Below are 20,419 nucleotides of genomic sequence, written 5' to 3' on the forward strand. Positions count from 1 at the left end.
ACCTCAGGGCTATATTGATTCGGTAGCTCTAGGTCATAATTTACTCTGCACAGATCTTGATCACCTTGCATTGATAATATTATGGTGATTAGACAAACTGAACAAGATGTAGCAAATACTCTAGACTTACTGGTAGGACATTTATATATCACAGTGGGTGGAAAATACAAAATTCAGGGGTGTTCTACTTCAGTGAAATTCTAGTAGCCCAGTGGTATGGGATATGTTGAAATATCCTTACTGAGGTGATGGATAGGTTTTTTGTCTCTGGGCTTCATACAACTAAGAAGGATGCATGAGATGTACCTAGTGGGACTTGGAGGCAACATATTCCTTACTAGGGTGTGTGTTATTCTGGCCCATTTACTGGGTGACCCAAAAAACTGCTAGTTTTGAGTGACAAGAAAGGATGTGTAACAGGCCCAGGCCGCTGTGCAAGCTATTCTGCCACTTGGGCCATATAAGCCAACAGATCCATTGGTTCTTGAAGTGTCAGTAACAGATAGGGCTGCTATTTAGAGCTTTTGGCAGGCCCTTTTTGGTGAATTACAGCCATAGATCTTTAGGATTTGGAGCAAGGCCCTGCCATCATCTACAGATAACTACTCTCTTTTTTGAAAAACTGCTCTTGACCTGCTCCTGGTCCTCAACAGAAACTGAACATTTAACCATGGGCCCCCAAGTTACCACGGGACCCAAGATACCTATCATAAACTGGGTGTTATCTGATCTACCAAGCCATAAAGATGGATATGCACAGCAATACTCTATCATCAAATGGACATAGTACATAACCTATCAGGCCCAAGCAGGCCCCAAAGGGAAAAGTTACATTAAAAAGTGGTGCAAGGGAGGGGCGCCTGGGTGGCTTAGTCGGTTGGGCGTTCAACTCCAGCTAGGGTCATGATCTTGTGGTTCGTGAGTTCGAGCCCTGCATGGGCCTCTGTGCTGACAGCTTGGAGCCTGGAGCCTGCTTTGGATTCTGTATCTCCCTCTCTCTCTGCCCCTCTTCCACTTGCACTCTCTCTTTCAAAAATAAACAAAAACAGGGGCGCCTGGGTGGCTCAGTCGGTTAAGTGGCCGACCTCAGCTCAGGTCATGATCTCGCGATCAGTGAGTTCAAGCCCTGTGCCAAGCTCTGTGCTGACAGCTCAGAGCCTGGAGCCTGTTTCAGATTCTGTGTCTCCCTCTCTCTGACCTTCCCCCGTTCATGCTCTGTCTCTCTCTCTCTCAAAAATAAATAAACATTAAAAAAAAATTTAAAAAAAATAGTAAATTAAAAAAAAATAAACAAAAATAAACAAAAACATTAAAAAAAAAAAAAAAAAAAAAGAAGTGGTCCAAGGGGGCACTTGGGTGGCTCAGTCAGTTAAGCATCCAACTTCAGCTCAGGTCATGATCTCACGGTCTGTGACTTCGAGCCCTGTGTCAGGCTCTGTGCTGACAGCTCAGAGCCTGGAGCCTGCTTCGGAGTCTGTCTCCCTCTCTCTCTCTGCCCCTCACGCACTTGTGCACGTGCTCTCTCTCAAAAATAAGTATTACAAAAAAAAAAAACAAAAAAAAAAAAAAAAAAAAAAAAAGTGGCCGAAATCCCCATGGTCCCCATTCCTGTTACTCTGCCTTCTCTCTCCCAGCCTATACCCTTACAATCCATTGAAAGAGGAAGAAAAGACTTAGGCCTGGTTTACCTATCTGTAAGATATGTAAGCACTAGCTAAAGGAGACAGCTGCTGCACTACAGTCCCTTTCTGGGATATCACTGAAGAACAGTGGTAAAGGGAAATCTTCCTGGTAGGCAGAACATCAAGCAGAGTACCCGGATGTCCATTTTCCTTGAAAAGAGAAATGGCCAGAAGAGCAATTATATATTGATTCAGGTGCTGCAGCCAATGGTTTGGCTGGATGGCCTGGGACTTGAAAGGAACATAACTGGAAAACTGCTGACAAAGAAAGTATATGGATACACACCTGAATGGGCAAAAAAATCAAAGATTTGTTTTCTGTGTGAATGTTTACCAAAAGGTGACCTTAACAGAGGAGGATTTTAATCATTAAGTGGATAGAATGACCTGGTCTGTGGATATCAGAGAACATTCTTCACCAGCCACTCTGGGCTAATGAACAAAATGGCCATGGTGGCAGGGATGGATGTTATGCATGGGGTCAGCAACATGCACTTCCACATGTTGAGACTGACGTGGTTATGGCCACTGCTGAGTGCCCAATCTGCCAGCAACAGATAACAACACTGAGCCCTTGATATGGTACCATTCCGCAGGGTGATCAGCTACTGGTGACAGGTTGATTACACTGAACAGCTTCCATTATGGAAGGGGCAACACTTTGTTGTTTCTTGAATAGATACTTACTCTGGATGTGGATTTCTGCCACAACTATCATCTGTGGACTTATGGAACGCCAATGCCTGATCCACCATTATGGTATTCCAACACAGAATTCCTTCTGATGAAGGAATTCACTTCACAGCAAAAGGAGTGCAACAATGGGCCCATTCTTATGGAATTCACTGGTTTTACCATGTATCCCATCATCCTGAAGCAGCTGGCTTGATGGAATGGTAGAATGGCCTCTTGAAGACTATTTAAGCACCAACTAGGACTGGGGCACCTTGAGGACTGGGGCAAGGTTCTCTAGAACTCTGTATATGTTCTGAATCATCATCCTGTTGCCTACTATTGTTTTCATGGGCCTAGGAATCAAGGGAGAAATTAGAGTGTCACCACTCATTAACATCCTTAGTGAACCACTAAGTGAAACTCCCAGTTTCAGTGACTTTATGCTCTGCTGGCCTGGAGGTCTAAGATCCAGCAGGAAAAATGCTTCATTAGGAGACTCAACAATGATTCTACTGGACTGGAAGTTAAGACTGCCACTCGGCCACTTTGGGCTTCTTCTCATGCCTCTGAATCAACAGACAAAAAAAGGAATTCCTACTCTACCAAGGGGAAATTGAAATACTCTGCAATGCAAGCAATGATGAGTATGTGTGGAATACAGGAAGTCCCTTAAGGTGATGCTCAAGTATTACCATGCCCTGTAATTAAAGTCAACGGAAAACTAAAACAACTAAGTCCAAACAGGACCATAATGGTACAGGCCCTTTAGAAATGAAGGTTGGGTCACCCGACCAGGTAAAGAACCACAGGCAGCTGAGATACTTGCTGAAGGCAAACAGAATGGGTAGTGGAAGAGGTAGTTACAATACTAGCTATGAGTATATAACCAGCTAAAGAAACAGGACTATAATTGTCATGAGTATTTCCTCCTTATTTTGCTTATGTTTTTGTGTCCATGTATATTTGTTTTCTTTCCTCTTATTTCCTTATCATGTGACATAAGATGTACTGATTTTCTATCACAGTACTTAAGTATTATTAATTTTACATCACAGTATTTAAGTTATAGGATATCAAGGAGAAGAATAAACATCACTCAAGGACTTAATCTGCTCTCCTGGGGAAGGGACTGGCAGGTTTTCAGTTGTACACAGGATAGTTGTATCCTGCTAGAAAAAATTATGATCTTACTGTTATCTTTATTTGGAGATTAAGTACAGATTAAATAGATGCCTACAGGTGTAAAGATGACAAGGTCACCTTCACTGGCCACTGGGTACCCAGATTAAGCATGTTTCTGCCTCCTTTTCCCCAGAAATAAACTGCCCCCCGTTTCCTGCCTCACTGTGTGAGTTGGGACATCTCATTTTCTCCAGCCCTCACACTGGGATTTATGTCATGGGCTCCCCTCGTTCTCAAGCCTTAGGACTCAGACTGAATTACACAACAGGCCTTCTTTGTCTCCAGACTGCAAAGAATAGAGCATGGAGCTCTTCAGCCTCCATAATCGTGTGAGACTATTCCTCATAATAAATCATACATGGATAGATACCACAATTATCATATATACATACATATACTCCATCCACATCCATTACAAATCATATATTTCTCTGAGAACCTTGAATATTCTCTGAGAACCTCAGAGAATATTTCTCTGAGAATCAAGGTTCTCTGAGAACCTTGACTAATACAACCTCCCTCCTGTCTGGACTGATGAATTGCCTCTCATTTGGTATCTGTGTTATACCTATGCCAATTTTTAAAAAATTATTTTAGAGAGAGAGCAAGTGAGTTGGGGAGAGGGCAGAGGGAAAGAGAGAGAGAATCCCAAGTAGGCTCCATGCTCGGCACGGAGCCCAACACGGGGCTCCATCCCACAACCCTGGACCTGAGCTGATATCAAGAGTTGGATGTGCAACTGACTGAGTCAGCCAGGTGTCCCTACCTCTGCCAATTCTAATGCATTATGTACTTAACTGAGAAAATAATATTACAACACTTATTTGCTCATATCATCATCATCCTTCTCAAAAACCTTTCAAGGCTTCCTATTGAGATGTACAGACTATACTCCGTAGTCTGTCATCAAAGCTGTCCAAGTCTAGCACTAATACACTGTGGTAGAGTGTTACTCTGTTGACCTCCCCAATGAAACACACCTTTGTATAGTCTTTCTCCCATAACTCTACACTGGGCCCAGAACTGCTTTGACCGTAAGTGATGCTGTCAGTTTAAGGATCAGCCCTTAACTGGTCTGATTCCATTTCCTCCTTTTTAAAATTTTTTTTCTTTAATGTTTATGTTTATATTTGAGAGAGGTGGGGGGGAGAGAATGAGCAGGGAAGGGGCAGAGAGTGAGGGAGACACAGAATCTGAAGCAGGCTTCAGGCTTGATGCTATCAGCACAGAGCCTGACGCGGGGCTCAAACCTATGAGCAGTGAGATCATTACCTGAGCTGAAGTCAGACACTTAACTGACTGAGCCACCCAGGCACCCCCACTTCATGCTCATCCCTTATTCTATTCATGCAACATTAACAATAATTCAGGTCAGATGTATGTAATATACCTGACAAGGCTTCCATGATCCCCTTGAACTTTATTTAATTTTTCCTTCTAAGTCCCCAAAGCATTTTGGTAACACTTAAAAAGAAACAAATATTCTGCTTAGTACTACAGGGCTTCAATTCATTTGCTGAATGTTTAGCAGACACTTATAATGTGCCTGCCAGACATTGTCCTAAGTGCTGACAATAAAGCTAATATTCTAGGGGTGCCTGGGTGGCTCAGTCGGTTAAGCGTCCGACTTCAACTCAGGTCATGATCTCTGTTTCACATTCTCTGTCTCCCTCTCTCTCTGCCCCTTCCTAACTCGCGCTCTGTCTCTCTCTCAAAAATAAACATTAAAAAAAATTTTTTTAAAAAAGCTAATATTCTATATAGTTCAGAATGTGGATGCCATTCTAAACACTTTTCTGAGTTATTTGATTTAATTTTCAAGAACTCTGGAAAGTATGCTCATTTTGGGGTACCTGGGTGGTTCAGTTGGTTAAGCATCTGACTTCGGCTCAGATCATGATCTTGTAGTTTGTGGGTTTGAGCCTCGTGCCGGTGTCTGTGCTGACAGCTCAGAGCCTGGAGCCTGCCACATTCTGTGTCTCCCTCTTTCTCTGCCCCTCCCCTGCTCATGTTCACTCACGCTCTCTCTCTCTCGCAAAAAGAAATAAACATAAAAAATTTTTTCAAAAATGCTCATTTTATACAAGGAACTCAGGCACAGAGAGATTAAGAAACTTATTTAAGATCATAGTGCAAGTGGAGTCAAAATAGAATCCCAAAAATTCTGACTTCAGAGTTTATGCTATCAACCACTACTCCAAGCTGCCTTCTACAGAGGTGAACAAGACAGACAAGATCTCTGTCCTCATGGAATATACATTCTATTAGTGGTAGTTAGTGGGATGAGGAAAGGTTAGTAACAATACACATAATTCTACAAAACTACTTCAGACAGTGATAATGCTATGAAGAAAACAAAACTCTATGATATGATGCAATGATGAGAGGTTACTTTAGATAGTGCAGAGGCGGCCTTTATGAGGCCTGGGTGAAGACCTGGGTGTCCAGAAGAAGCAACAAAGCGGAAGACCTGTGAAAAGAATACCAGATAAAGAGAACAGCCAGCACAAAATTCCTAGGGCACAAATAATCTTAACATGTTTCAGGAACAGACATAAAGCCAGCATGGCTGAAGGATGGTAGGGGGAGTAGAATAATGAGGTTGGAGAATTAGCTGAGGCTCAGATCACACAGGGCCTTGTAGGCCATGATAAAGACGTTGGATTTTCCTCTGAGTAACAATGGAAGGTTTTAAGCAGGGTCACAACATTACCTGATTTGTATTTTGCAATGTTAACTGGCTGTTGCATATTTAATAAACTCTAGAAGGCTAAAGTGGAAACAAGGAAAGCAATAGGAGGGACTGCGCAGTCCTGTGGGAAATTATGGATATGGAGATCAAACCAACAGGATTTACCGAGGGGATGAATATGGGCGGAAAGAAATGAATCACAGGTGGCTCCAATCTTTTGGGCCAGCACTACTAAGCAAGTGATCTTATTCTCAACGTTTTTTTTTTTTTTTTTTTTTTTTTGGGGACAGAGAGACAGAGAGTATGAGGGGGGGAGGGGCAGAGAGAGAGGGAGACACAGAATCGGAAACAGGCTCCAGGCTCCGAGCCATCAGCCCAGAGCCTGACGCGGGGCTCGAACTCACGGACCGCGAGATCGTGACCTGGCTGAAGTCGGACGCTTAACCGACTGCGCCACCCAGGCGCCCCGCAAGTGATCTTATTTACTGAGGTTGGGAAGCTTAAAGGAGGACCAGGTTAGGGCTTAGGGTGATAACCATGTTTTGGATATAGTATGTTTGAAATACCTACTCAATACCCAAGTGGAGATGATGCGGAGGCCCCGTTGTAACTAGATATGAATATACAAATATAAATTTGAAAGTTAAATGATGTGTATGGCAACTTCACCCAGGATAAGTGAGGAGAGAAGGAAAAAGTCTGGAACTCCAAGCCCCTGGGCACTTCAACATTTAGAAACCAAGCAGAGAGGCAGCAAGTGATATTATCCTGTTTCCTCTTTGGATCACAAGTTCTTTGAAAGGCAAAGCAGTGTCTTTTTCATTTTTTTTTTTTTTTTTTGGTAGCCTATAGAACTTAGCTCAGTAACAGAAACTCAAAGATGCTCAATACATTTTAATGAATGCACAAATGAATGATTTCTCAAGTTTTCACTGAAGAAATATATAATACCTGGGATAAAGCAATAGTGTCTCGCGTACTTTGGGCACTCAAATATTTGTTTAATGAATGGAAAAAAAACTTGGACTAAGTTTTGCTAGATACAGTTTAGTATTCATTGTTCCAGAGAGCATAGCAAGGAAATGTAGAAAACAAGCAGCAGCCCACATCCTCACTTCTAACCAATGATAATCACAAATGTCCTAAGCCCTTTGTCTTGGTTCCTACTACAGGGTCAAGGAGTAGAAGCTGCAGCAGGAAGGAAAGGGCTTTCAATTACCAAACTAACTCAAGAGTTCAGGCTTTTGTGTCATAAATATGTATTAAGCACCATCTATATGCCAGACACTAGAGTAAGTACTAGATATATAGCAGTACACAAAACTGTCCCTCAAAGAACTTCCATTCTAAAGAGGAAGGTATCTATTACATAAATAGCATATAAGTATATGATATTTCTAAGAATTATATTAAAGTACACTAAAATACAGTGTGAAAACATATATACCATTGCACAAAACAACATGGGACAGAGGTTGGAAGGCAGTGAGTCTCTGACATAAAAACCTTAAGAAGTCAGGTAAAAAGGGAGGGAAAGAGTGAGTTGTCTAAGTGGAGGTAACAGCATGTATGAAAGTTTTAAGGTAGGAAGGAATTTAGAATGGCCCAAGGAATTTAAAATGGACCAGTAAATGCAGGGCCATATACATTGTTTTTATAAATTTTAAAAACTTGATCCTAAGATGCAGGAGTAACCATGGAAAGGTTTTATAAAGCAAAGGGGCAACATAATCAAACTAGCAAATTTATGTTTAAAAAAAAAAATCAGTCTGAATTCTCTAAGAGTTAACTGAAGGAAGAAAAGGTTAAAGATTGTTTAGTTTGGAGGAGACTGCAGTTATTGTGAAAAATAATGGTGGCTTGGATCAGGGTGGAGCAGAAGGGAAAGGAGTAGAAAGAAGTAGACAATTTCAAGATATATTTAAGAGATTAAAAAAAAAAGCAGGAGGGATTGGTGACTAAGCACACACAACTCCCAGGTTGACCTGGGTAACTATATGGACAAAAGTGTGACTTCCTGAGACAGGCCTTATTAGAGAAGCAGAGGTGAAATAGGTGGGGAGAGCAGGAGTTCATCACTAAATGGTCCTTATATACCCAAGTAAAAGCTCAGAGAGGTAGCTGTTTATGTGATTAGGTGATCAGAACAGGTTTGTGCCTTAGACATATACATAGGCATCTCCAGAGATGGTATTTAAAATCATAGGCATGGAGCACCTGGGTGGCTAAGTCAGTCAAGCACCTGACTCTTGGTTTTAGCTCAGGTCAAGATCTCACGGTTTGTGGGGTTGAGCCCCACATCGGGCTCTGCACTGACAGTGTGGGCCTGCTTTGGATTCTCTCTAACCCTCCCCAGCTCATTCTCTCTCTCTCTCAAAAATAAATAAATAAACTTAAAAAAACAAAAGTCATAGCATGGATGTAATTATCCTCAGGAGAAAGCACAAGAAATTGTATCAGTTAAAAGTCCTGAGCAAGCGACACGTAGAGATCAGAAGAGGAAGAATTAATGAAGAACAGGGAAAAGCAGTGGGTTAGAAAGGTAAGAGGAAAACCAGCAAAGTACAGTGCTATGAAAGTAAAAGAAAGCATGTTTCAGGGCTCCTGGGTGGCTCAGTCAGATGGGCGACTGACTGCGGCTCAGGTCATGATCTCACGGTCCATAGGTTCAAGATCCGCATTGCTTTGTACTGACAGCTCAGAGCCTGGAGCCTGCTTCAGATTCTGTGTCTCCTTCTCTCTCTCTGCCCCTTCCTTGCTCACACTCTGTCTCTCTCAAAAATAAACATTTAGAAGAATTAAAAAAAAAAAAAAGCACATTTCCCTTGGGAAAAAAAGGTCAACAGTGACATGATACTAATGATGGTAGGTTTCTAGGCCAGCTATAAAAGCTCATTTAACTCATAATATAGGCAGATTACACTGTTAGACTATCTTACCATGAAGTAGTCCAATATAGTAATTAAACATGCAGGCTCCAGATCCACAATGCCCAGGTTTAAATCCCAGCTCCCCTATTTACTAGGTGGCTATAAATATATTACACTTAATTATACTTTGACTTTGTTATACTTAATGCCTCTATGCCTTAGTTTCCTCATTCATAAAAGGTAAAAATAATACCTATCTCAGAGGATTAAGATTAAGCATGTTTGTGTGTGTGTTTTGTGTATGCATGCACATATGCATCACTTAAAACAGTAACTAGCACAAATTAGCTCGGTAAATATATCTATTATTATTTACAACATGGTCTCTATGAGAAAATACTTTGTGAATAACAAAAGTTTGTTTGAAATAACCCTTCACTAATTTGGGATTGTCTCTACTCATAAATTGTGATTTTACAAGGTCTTTTCCCAAAAGCCTTGAGAGAAACTCTAGATTTAAAACTTACCCAAAAAGTCCTCAAGATAGCTGACCAGTTTTAGAGAAGTTAATTATTTTTCTGGTTTTTGGAGGGGTACTTATCCCTACTCATTACACATTCTATACGATCAGAAAGAACTTATGTATCAGGAAATTTTAAAAACTGGTGGCAAAAAAATAGACTGTTTCAAGTGACAAAATTACAAAAACAGATATAAACCTACTTTAAACAAAGCATTTTTATTTAGTCACTTTCTGGTACATATTCAAATACAAACATATCTATCATCACTATGATGGAAACAGCCTCTTGATATTCTGTACATGATATAAATAACAGGTAGAGAAAAAGGCAGCAGGTATGCAGCTTCCTGATGATCATCTTATTTCCAAAAGGTATACAAAGGTATCTAAGACAGCCCCACAAAAGTATTTCCAAATGCATGGTGATAGGCAAAGATATAGTCATTCAGTCCCTAAAACTAACGAAGAACACACCAAAAAAAAATGGAGATTTATAGGACCAATTTTTATCCCTGAATTTCCCATTTATTTAGCAAGTATTTCAGATATATTCAGAAATATTCAGAAAACCCTCTATACGCCCTAAGATAAACGGTTGGAGTTTCCCATTAGCTCTTTATTTTTTAATTGTAAAACAAGAGAAATACCTCGTATCTGATGGAGCTGTTATACCAAAAAAGTATTATTTCAAAGTAATGAAAAATTGTTTACCACGTTCTTTCCCATCAACTGATGAAAATGTTCCATCTCAGGACCAAGCAAAGACACAAGTAGGATGTTAGATCCCATGTCAGTAACAACTGAATGTCATTACCATCTGTTCACTTCTGAATAGGTTACTGGAAACAAGGTGACAGACTAATTCTTTATGGATAAGTATCCATATATCATTACACTAGTACTCATTTGCACCTTCAAGAAGAAACTGCCGCAAAGGGGAACAAAAACATTCAACTGATATATGAATTATGAAAAAGCTTTTAAAAATGTTATAAAAATATGAATAGGCTTCTAAAAATGCAGAATAGCTAAAGACTTACAAGCCATATTTCAGATTCAGTATTTTCTATATAACTGAAATGAAAGAGGACATTGCACAATTTGAAGAATAAAATGAGGTACAATTAAGAAGTGTGCGTAGCCCTGTACAGATGGCCTGATCCTAACACAAGATGTTAACAAAGCAAGTTGGTGGGGGAGGGGGAAAACCTGCATGTTCTATGCTAAAATTTAGTTGACTCCACCCCCAAAATACATATTTTTAAAGGGGGGGGCTTAGCATTTAAGAATCAATAACTTCCAAAAAACAGAAAATAAATCTCTTTTAGATTACGTGTCCCAAATGAATCTACTTACTGTTTTCAAATGTGTTTGGGAAGTCATTCTTTGTTACTGTGATAAATAACATTTGGAAAATATGACAAGTAGATTTTAGTTTCTTGCCTCAGAAGTATTCTGCTAAAAGAAATAACAGAAATAACTAGGTAGAAATTGTTCCATTTACCTAATACTTTTAATTTAAAACATAAAAAATGATACACAAATACCTATCATTACTGTTTACTGAAGAGAAAGTAATTTTAATTTGTAAATTATCGTACTCAATGCAAAAGCCACTTGAAAAACGAATAGTAAAATTAGCATCAAAAAAAAAAATCAATGGGAAAAGTGCCAAACATTTTTCATAAAACTCCTTGAAATGTCTTAATTGTATATAATACAAAGTTATGACTATTTCTGAAAAGTTTCAATTATTTAGCTCCAAATTGGCACATCACATTATTATTTTTTAAATCCCAGCTCTTTTAAACAAAGGACCTAAAATTTTCTAAGAAAGCTTATTTCCCTTTTCTTGAACCAAATTTTTCTCATTCTCTCAGAATCATCCCGAGGTAGTATTTAAGACAAAAGACCAGCTACTCTTCACACATTATTTTCCAAATCACGAACGTGGAACTTTGATAAAAACAAAGAAGATAATCTAGAACAGTGTAATATATAAAGTAAAAAAAAGTTCACTTCTGTTGTGACAATAGTGAAGAAATCTGATGAGATCATAAAGCCACGAAGCTTCCTGTTGGTAGCTGAGGATGAAGTCATTAGCAACCCAGGATTCCCTGGTCCTTGTAATCAGAAGCTGCACCTACCAGATTCTGCATTGTTCGGCAGAGGTGGCTTTAAAACACCCCGCTCCCGAATCGTCCAAAGCAGACCACGCCTTCCAGTTATCATTCAAATGGACCATTTCAAAGTGTGGCACTACTACACATTTCCCGCGAGCTTAAATATCTAGTAAGAGTCAACATTTTAGATTCTCTTGGTCATGATGGAGCAAAGATGAACTCTCGAACCGAACCCCGCTCTACATAATGAACCGGGGTTTCAGAAGCCGAGATGGAGAAGCATGCTTCTGTTCTTCAACCTTTATGGCCTTCGCTGACCCCCCGCTCCAATTTCTTCCCAACTCCTAGTCTCCCCAAGATACAGAAGGCAAAAAAGCTCCCTTACTTCCTGCTGTTGTTAAAAGGGGAGGAAACCCAACAGTAACTTTGAACGCGTGGAAGAGAAATAGCTTAGTCTTGGCCACCACCGCAAACATATGTCACCCAGCCCCTTCGCAGCTTTCGCGCCCCTCCAGGCCCTCTCCCGGGCCCCCACGCCCCAGGGGTTCTCCCGCAATCCAGCCCTCCCGGGTCTCCCAATGTCAGAGACACAGCTCGACGCCTCTTCCTCTCGCGCCTCCCCCACCCTCACATTGCCGGGGTCCCCAACCACATTGTCCATTCCAATACAATGGAATGTCACTGCCCGGAACTCCTCAGAGCCCCCCTCGGCCCCCCGGAGCCAGTCCCGGGTCTCCCTGATCGCCGAGTTCAGGCACGAACCCAAACTTCACCATGTGAGAGAGCCCAAGACCCGCGAGGTGACGGAGACCCACGACTCCCGCCCAGCCCTCCCTTTTACTCATAGTCCCCGAGCAGCCCCGGGCGCGAATCCTGCACTGGGCGCCCCCACCCACCCCAAGACCACCTCATAGGAGTCATCAGCAGCCTCTCCCGACGCGGGCATGGGCTAGGAGAAGAGTGGAAGGCTCTCCGCCCGGCCCGGACCCCTGGGCGGCGCTGCACAGGAGCGAAGGCCCCAAACGCATCCCCGGCCTTTCCTGGCCCACGACGACCCCGCCGCCCACCCTCCCTACCTGGCCTTGAGGCTGGGGCTGCTGCCGCTGCTGCAGCTGCTGCTGGCGGCGGCGGCCGCCGCGGCTCGGGGTTCGTAGGCCCAGGCGGGGGCGGGGGGTGGTGCGGCGGCGCTGGCGGTGGCGGGGGCGGCGGGGGGCGCGGGCGGCGGCGGCGGGTCCGCGAAGCCGGAGGTCGCGTAGTTCCTGTCCATCGTGGGGGTTGCGTAGGGAGGGCGGGCAGCAGTGGGGGCTCCTCTAGGGCCCAGTGTGAGGGGGGCGGGAGGGGAGGGAGGGGGCGGGGGGAGGAAGAGGAGGAGGAGGCGGCGGCGGAGGGAGCTGCCCCCTCACATGGCCCCGGCGGGAGGACGGGCGGAGGGCGCGCTGGCCGGTCTCTGCCGGGGGAACCCAGGCCGCGGCGCGCCGCGAGGCCCCAGCTGGGCGTCAGGGAAGCAGCGGCATCCGCGGCCGGGACTCACGGCGGCGGCAGTGGCCGCTTCGCCCCATGTTGGTGGATTTCCCAGGATGCACCTCCCGCCCCCCTCCGCCCCACGGCCTCGCCCCGCCTCCCCTCGGCGCCCCGCGCTCGCCGCTCGCGGGCCAGACGGGCGGCCCGCGAGGCCTCTGCCGCCACCGGCCGCCTCTCTCAGGCCAGCCGGGGCGGAGAAGGCTCGAGGCCTGCCGGCCCAGCCGGCTTCGGGGACCCGGAGGGCTGCCCGCCAGCCGTAGCCAACGGGCCGCGGACTTCCCGCCCTCGGCTGCTCCAAGGGGAGCTGTCCACGCTCGCCGCGTCCCGCGTGGGAAGGGGCCGCGCCTGCAGTTGTCCTAGCGCGAGGGAGGGGAAATTGAGCGGAAACCCAGCGTAGGTGCTACAAAGGGGGAGGCTTGTCAACGCTTTGCCTGGAGTTCGTTATTTGACCCTTCGAGTTATTTTGAGTGTCTCAAATACTCAGTTCCCACATCGCGATTTCTTTCTCTGCTCCCAGTCCCAAACCAGAAACAGCTGAGCGGGCTGTTTTACAGTTCCGTTTACTCCCTTCCTGCACAAAGCTTGCTGGGCTAGAGGACCCTTTTCCTGCTGTTAGGGGAGATTTATATTCAAAGAGATTCAAATTCAAACGTATTATTTTCCAATCCTCGTTGAAAAGACCTTTCCCAGGGGCTCCTATTAACTGTCCCCACCCCCACCTTAGGGATTTTCTCATTCTGGATTTCAGAATCTTCTATCCCAAGGTAAATACTGCCTCTTCATTGATTAATCCAACTACCATCTGGATGACTTTAATTACAATATATTTAAACTCACTGTTCACACTTTGTGTTGGAGTTTTTTGTTTGAGTCTTGGGACTTCAGCAAGACTCTACCCAAACATTTCCTATCTGACCACGCTGTTTGGCAGGGGTTAATTTAATTATTATTTGAAGATCTTCTGTGTTTATATCAGAGCTGTGTTTCTTCTATAACTCACGAGTAGTGAACTTTAGGGATCATAGAAATCATCGTTTGGTCCTTAAGGCATAAAGTAAAAGTTAAACAGTAAAGTTTATATTTATTGACCATCACCCTTAAAAAAGTCAATATTAGTTTAATAACTATTACGTGCTTAGCACCGAAATCTGCCCCTCAAGATAAGCTTAAAAGTTTAAACAGACAGGCATAATAGAAGACCTAGTTAATAAAACTGTTCACCATTTTAAGAGCCAGTTTAAATTTCGGTAATGCCTGATACTGACTCTGCTATTCCTTCTGAGATTATTTTTGTTCTGGGAGATTCTGTTTTCCTCCTGGCGCCAACATCCTTTTGTTCCTATTCCTTCCTTTTTCTAAGTCTTTCGGCACCTGTAATGCTTGGGAGTCTGGTCCCCGGGTGGGGAAGCAAGGAAGTGAGCAGTCGTTATTTACAAATGAATTCCAACGCCTAGACACAAGTGATCTTGCCAATTTTATGTTAATTCCAGTATGCATTTACTGAGGGTTTCTTTGAAAAGTAGTTTTCCTTGGGGAAGGAATTTGCCAGATAATCTGAGATCCTGCCGAGAAGTAACATAAATCTTCCTTACAACATTTATTTTTCTTGCTACAGACTGAAGATCTGTAATCTAAATAAAAGAAGAAAGTTCTCACTACTAACTATTACATTTATAAGTATTTTTGTGAGCACTCAAGTTTTGTCTTCACCGAAAGTGTAGGAAGTGGGGTGGCATGCTGTAAATGTTTTATGGCACTTAGTTTGAGATACCCACAACTGGTACTCAGATATGCAGGCAATACCAAACAAGTGGTAATAAAACCTTTATAGTCCCTCACACCTTTATGTAGTTTATTTATGTCATATAAATCAGAAAAGAAATTAAGGGAACTTTTTGGTGAATATTTTAAAAATAATATTCCTCTGTCATCATATATGATGTTCCTTTGCCTGCTATTTCTATCGCAATTCTAAAATTGGGGGCAAGTTTTGAAAATCAATGCAATCAAAGACAGTTTGGTGGCAAGAGGAATTGAAATCTTACACTTCAGAAGGAGTCTTTCCTCTTCCTCACCTCCATCTTCACTTCCTTCTGAGTTTATTGTCTAGGAGTTATTAATGCCTCAGAATATATCATGAACGGTGTCCTCACATTTCCAGCTTTCCTCCCTCCCATTAGAAAAATCACAAAGTATTTCAACTTGTAGGGAGATTGGAGTTAGACTGGGTAGTTCATCACCCTTATTTTGTTGTTGAGGAAACAGAGGCGCAGCGTTCAGCCACTTGCTTTAAGGTGATGGAGGCAATCAGATGGAGGAGAGAACAGTGGAACATCCTCTCCCTTGTTACTTCTCTGTTCCCTTTGTCCCAAAGCCCTAGATATGGTAGTGGGAAAGGAAGCTAGTTCCGAGTGGTCTACACTTCACCTAATTATCATGCACGATTTTTTTTCAATGTTTATTTTATTTTTGAGCGAGAGAGAACCAGAGCATGAGCAAGGGAAGGGCAGAGAGAGAGGGAGACAGAATCCAAAGCAAGCTCCAGGCTCTGAGCCATCAGCCCAGAGCCCAACGTGGGGGCTCGAACTCATGAACTGTGAGATCATGACCTGAGCCGAAGTCGGACACTTAACCAACTGAGCCACCCAGCACCCCTTTCATGCAAGTTAATGTTAGTATATACTTACTAACTACTAGCATCTCATTACTTGGTAACAGATTCAATTTTGTCATATGGAATTTCTCAGTTACTTAAGATTAGATACGGTAGGCTCACATACCTTGTGGAAGTCCAAAACTTCTCCCAAATACCTGCAAATTCTGGGGAAACTTATACCCTCTTGCTCAATGTGTCTTCAAGTTTTTTCTGCTTCTATGGAGTGATGGCTCTGTTCAAGGTAGAAAATGAAACTCAGTCTCTTCATAGTTATGCACGTGTGCATGCACACACACAAATCCACTCATGGAGAACATTTATGAAAGTAGCAAGGTAAGCGCTGGACTATTCATTATACCAATTTTATTATATTTGTGTGTATGTGCTCATTTTTATGCTGCTCATGTAATGTGACTGCTTTCTCACAAGTTTAAAAACTCAGAGGAAGCATTGCTCATGACATGTTATAGCAGGCCCCTCTGGTGCCCACATCACATCCCCTGGCTCACCTCTGAGACAGTTCTGACTTACCTCATGCTCACAGCATTCTATCTCAAGACACTGCATGTGTCTTTCTGTATTCCACTTTTTGTGACACCACTGGAGCTTGCTGGAGTGTAGAGGAGTTTGCATCTCTCCCATCATAGAGAACAGAAGTCAGTGAATAAGTCAGCCTCCCGGGTTCCAGATGGGTTGCTATGGGAGGCATTTTGCACCCTTCTCAGTGGTCCTAGTGGAAGGGAGCCATTGTTGCTAACAGCAACAACTTTGATAATATACCCTTTAGTTTGTCCTCTTGCCCAGTTCCACTCCCTGCTCAGTCATTCTTGCCGCCTCCCAATTAACTACCTGCATTCAAATCATTGTTTCGGGTTCTGCTTTCGGGGAAACAGGTCTTATACTATTATTTGATATAACTACTTAATTTTAGCACTTTAAATTTTTATGTATGTTTTTATAAGTGGCTGTTCCCAAGGCAACGTTGTTATTGAATCTTCCCTTTTCAGGTGTGGACTGACATAGGGAACAAGGTAGAGTAAAGGAGTATTGTTAAAAGTGCTAAAAGCTACATTCTAAAGGCATGTTCAAGAGGTTAGAACTGGGGCAGACAATCCCAAAGATGTTATCCATATAAAGCGTGAAACAAGTGAGCTTGGGTCTTTTTTTAAAACACACTGTAGTTCTTCCCAATGAAAGCTTACATGCCCCCTTAGTATATAATACTGATAAAAGTGGAATCCTGAGTCTTGCTGGCCCTCTCCTTTGCTCCTCACACGCAATTACCAACACACCTTATAAAACTCTGAGGCCTCTATGAAGTTGGTTTTAAAAGTACAGGGCTAGAAAAGTAGCTAGAGCTCAGGCAGAAAGCAAAAACAGGGTCCCAAAAATAAGAGCTGCTGGTATTCAGGAAATGGAACGGTGGCTGGTTAATTCTTAGTGCTAAAATTTTATCTATAATAGTTTTATTTTGTTAAAATGCTGATAGCTACATCATAGTCCTACTATAGTGACATAATTCAACTAACTTTTCAACTGTTGTTGGACATTCATTTCTAATTTTTTTTTAAGTTTTATTTATTTCAAGAGAAGGAGAGAGGGCATGAGCAGGGAGGCAGAGAGAGAATCCAAAGCAGGCTCCACGCGTCAGCAAAGAGCCCGATGTGGGGCTCAAACTCACGAACTGTGAGATCATGACCTGAGCTGAAACCAAGAGCCAAATGCTCAACTGACTGAGCCACCCAGGCTCCCCTCATTTCTAATTTTTTACTTTATACACTGCAATGAGCAACTTTCTGAAAATATGTAATCCTTTGATTCTTTAAGCTATATTCCTAGAAGTGGACTTTCTTTGTCATGGAGCACAAATGCTCCTCAATGCTCCTTAATGACTGCTCCTTCATGTCCTTGATCCATATTGTCAAATTATTTTCCAGAAAGAGTGTATCAATTTCTCTTCCACTGACAGTCCATGAGAGCACTATGTTGAGTGTATCATGTCAGCATGAATGCATGGATCCATTTAGACTTACCTTGTTGAAATTAAGGTCACAGCAGCCACACTTGTGCTAGCTTTATAGTACTGATGAGCTTAGAATCACAACTGGTCCCTTTTCTCTTTACAGTTAGTTTCAGACATAAGTCCCTCTGCCCCAAGCACTATACAAGGTATCCTTGTGACCTGAGCATCCTCACCTTCTGTGCCATCTTGATTTGAGTGACAACTCTCTACCACTTTTTTTCAGACACTTATCTACTAACGTCAATAAAGTTCAGTGGTTCTTCTCCAGCTGCCACAATTAATAATAAATAAACAAAACAAAAACCTGAGATTAAGAGGAATTCCAGTTGAGAAACATAACCTAATGGAAACTAAATAAATTAGAGGGGCTGACCTACTATGAATGTCCTTGTGAATAAAATACAAACTAAAGATGCACTCTTTGGAGAGACAGAATAGCACAATGGATAAAGAGCATAGACTCTGGAACCAGGCTGCTTTGATTCAAATACTGCTTCTGCTGCTTACTGTGTGACCTTGGGTAAGCTACTCAACCTTTCTGGGTCTCCGTTTCCACTGCTTCACCAAAGTGTTGAGAGAATTAAATAATTTCATATACACTTAGAACTGTGCTTGGCACAGGGACACTTGGGTGGCTCAGTCAGTTGGGCGTCCGACTTTGGCTCAGGTTGGTTTGTGAGTTCACCCCGCGTCAGGCTCTGTGCTGACAGTCAGAGCCTGGAGACTGAGTCAAATTCTGTGTCTCCCTCTCTCTCTCCCCCACTCCCTTACTCACGCCCCTCCCCTGCTCACGCTCTGTCTCTGTCTCTCTCAAAAATAAATAAACATTTTTTAAAAATTAAAAAAAAAAAAAAAAGAACTGTGCTTGGCACACACATAGTTTTTGGTTTTTGATTTTAAACTTTTTATTTGACATAAAGAAAGTTAAAGAATAGTACAAAAAATACCTTTAAATCATTCATTAACATTTCATAAATGTTAACATTTGCCACATTTTCTTCCAATATCTCCTTCTTTCATACACCATTTTGTAGGGTTAGTCAGTGCAATTAGAGGAAATATAAATAAAAAAGTAAAACTCTCTTTGTGAATGTCATGATTATGCTATTGAAAATCCTAAGGAATTTATTGAAAAAAGTAGAACTGATAATTGAATTTCACAAGATCACAGGATACAAAGTCAATAAATAAAAAACATCATATTTGTATATAGTAGCAATAAACAATTGGAGAATGAGATTTTTAAAGATTGAGACATAATTCACAAAACATAAAATTCACCATTTTAGAGTATACAATTCAGTGGATTTGAGTATATTCATAAGATTGTGCAGCCATCACCACTATCTTATTCTAGAACATTTACATCACCACCACCACCACCCCAAATTCCCTCATAGCCATCATCAAACATTCCCTATCCCCTCTTTCTTCTAACCTCTGATAACTGCTAATCTACTTTCTATCTCGGTGGATTTGCCTAATCTGGACATTTCACATAAATGGAATGATATGCTATGAATGGCCTTTTTGTGTCTGACTTCTTTCACTTAGCATAATGTTTTCAAGGTTCATCATGTTGCAGCATATATCAGCACTTCATTCCTTTTTACCACTGAATAATATTCCATTGAATGGATATGCCACATTTGTGTATTCATTCATAGGTTGGTGGACATTTGAGTATTTCCACATTTTGGTCATTATGATTAATGCTGCTATGACTATTTGTACACAAATTTTTGTGTGAATGCATGTTTTTAATACTCTTGGGTATACACCCAGGAGTTAGAAATCAAATTTTTAAAATACCACTTGAAATAGTGTAAAAATACATGAACTACTTAAAGATGAACTTAACAAAATATATGCAACACTTCTACACTGAAACCTATGAACATTGATGAAAGAAATTTAAAAGGCCTCAATATCCTGAAAAATGTATTATGGAATGGAGGACTCAATTGTTAAGAAGTTGATTCTTCTTAAAAAAAAAAGAGAGAGTGGGGCGCCTAGGTGGCTCAGTCAGTTGGGCATTTGACTCTATTTCGGCTCAGGTCATGGTCTTATGGTTCGTGAGTTCAAGCCCCGCATCGGGGCTCTGAGCTATCAGCTCTTAAAAAAGAGGTTGATTCTCCTTAAATTTTTCTTTTTTTTTTAAAGTTTATTTATTTATTTTGAGAGAGAGAAAGGGCAATTGTGGGAGGGGCAGACAGAGGGAGAGAGAGAATCCTAAGTAGGCTCCACACTGTCAGCATGGAGCCCAATGTGGAGCTTGAACACACAAACTGCGAGATCATGACCTGAGCTGAAGTCAGACTCTTAACCGACTGAGCCACCCAGGCACCCCAAAGTTTTCTTTTTTTTAAATGTTTATTTTTGAGAGAGAGAGAGAGAGAGAGAGAGAGAATATGAGTGGAGCAGGGGCAGAGAGAGAGGAGGACAGAGGATCTGAAGCAGGCTCTGCAATGA

At 42.1% G+C, this 20,419-nt stretch overlaps 1 protein-coding gene across 3 annotated transcripts in view; it reads right to left on the bottom strand.

Annotated features, from left to right (window-relative positions):
- The window catches only part of QSER1 (glutamine and serine rich 1), an 81,066-nt gene extending 68,011 nt beyond the window's left edge, over positions 1-13,055 (bottom strand). Inside the window, exon 1 of one of the 3 annotated variants that reach the window (XM_049648540.1) lies at positions 12,824-13,055. In XM_049648540.1, the coding sequence (XP_049504497.1) occupies positions 12,824-13,014 (191 nt within the window). In that variant the 5' untranslated portion in view covers positions 13,015-13,055. Of the gene's footprint in view, positions 1-10,980; positions 12,769-12,823 lie in introns of those variants that run through there. The other 2 variants (XM_049648555.1, XM_049648548.1) reach the window with 2 other exon arrangements.
- Between the last annotated feature and the right edge of the window lie 7,364 nt (positions 13,056-20,419).

The sequence above is a fragment of the Panthera uncia genome, chromosome D1, assembly GCF_023721935.1.
Source record: "Panthera uncia isolate 11264 chromosome D1, Puncia_PCG_1.0, whole genome shotgun sequence".
NCBI classification, from domain to species: domain Eukaryota; kingdom Metazoa; phylum Chordata; class Mammalia; order Carnivora; family Felidae; genus Panthera; species Panthera uncia.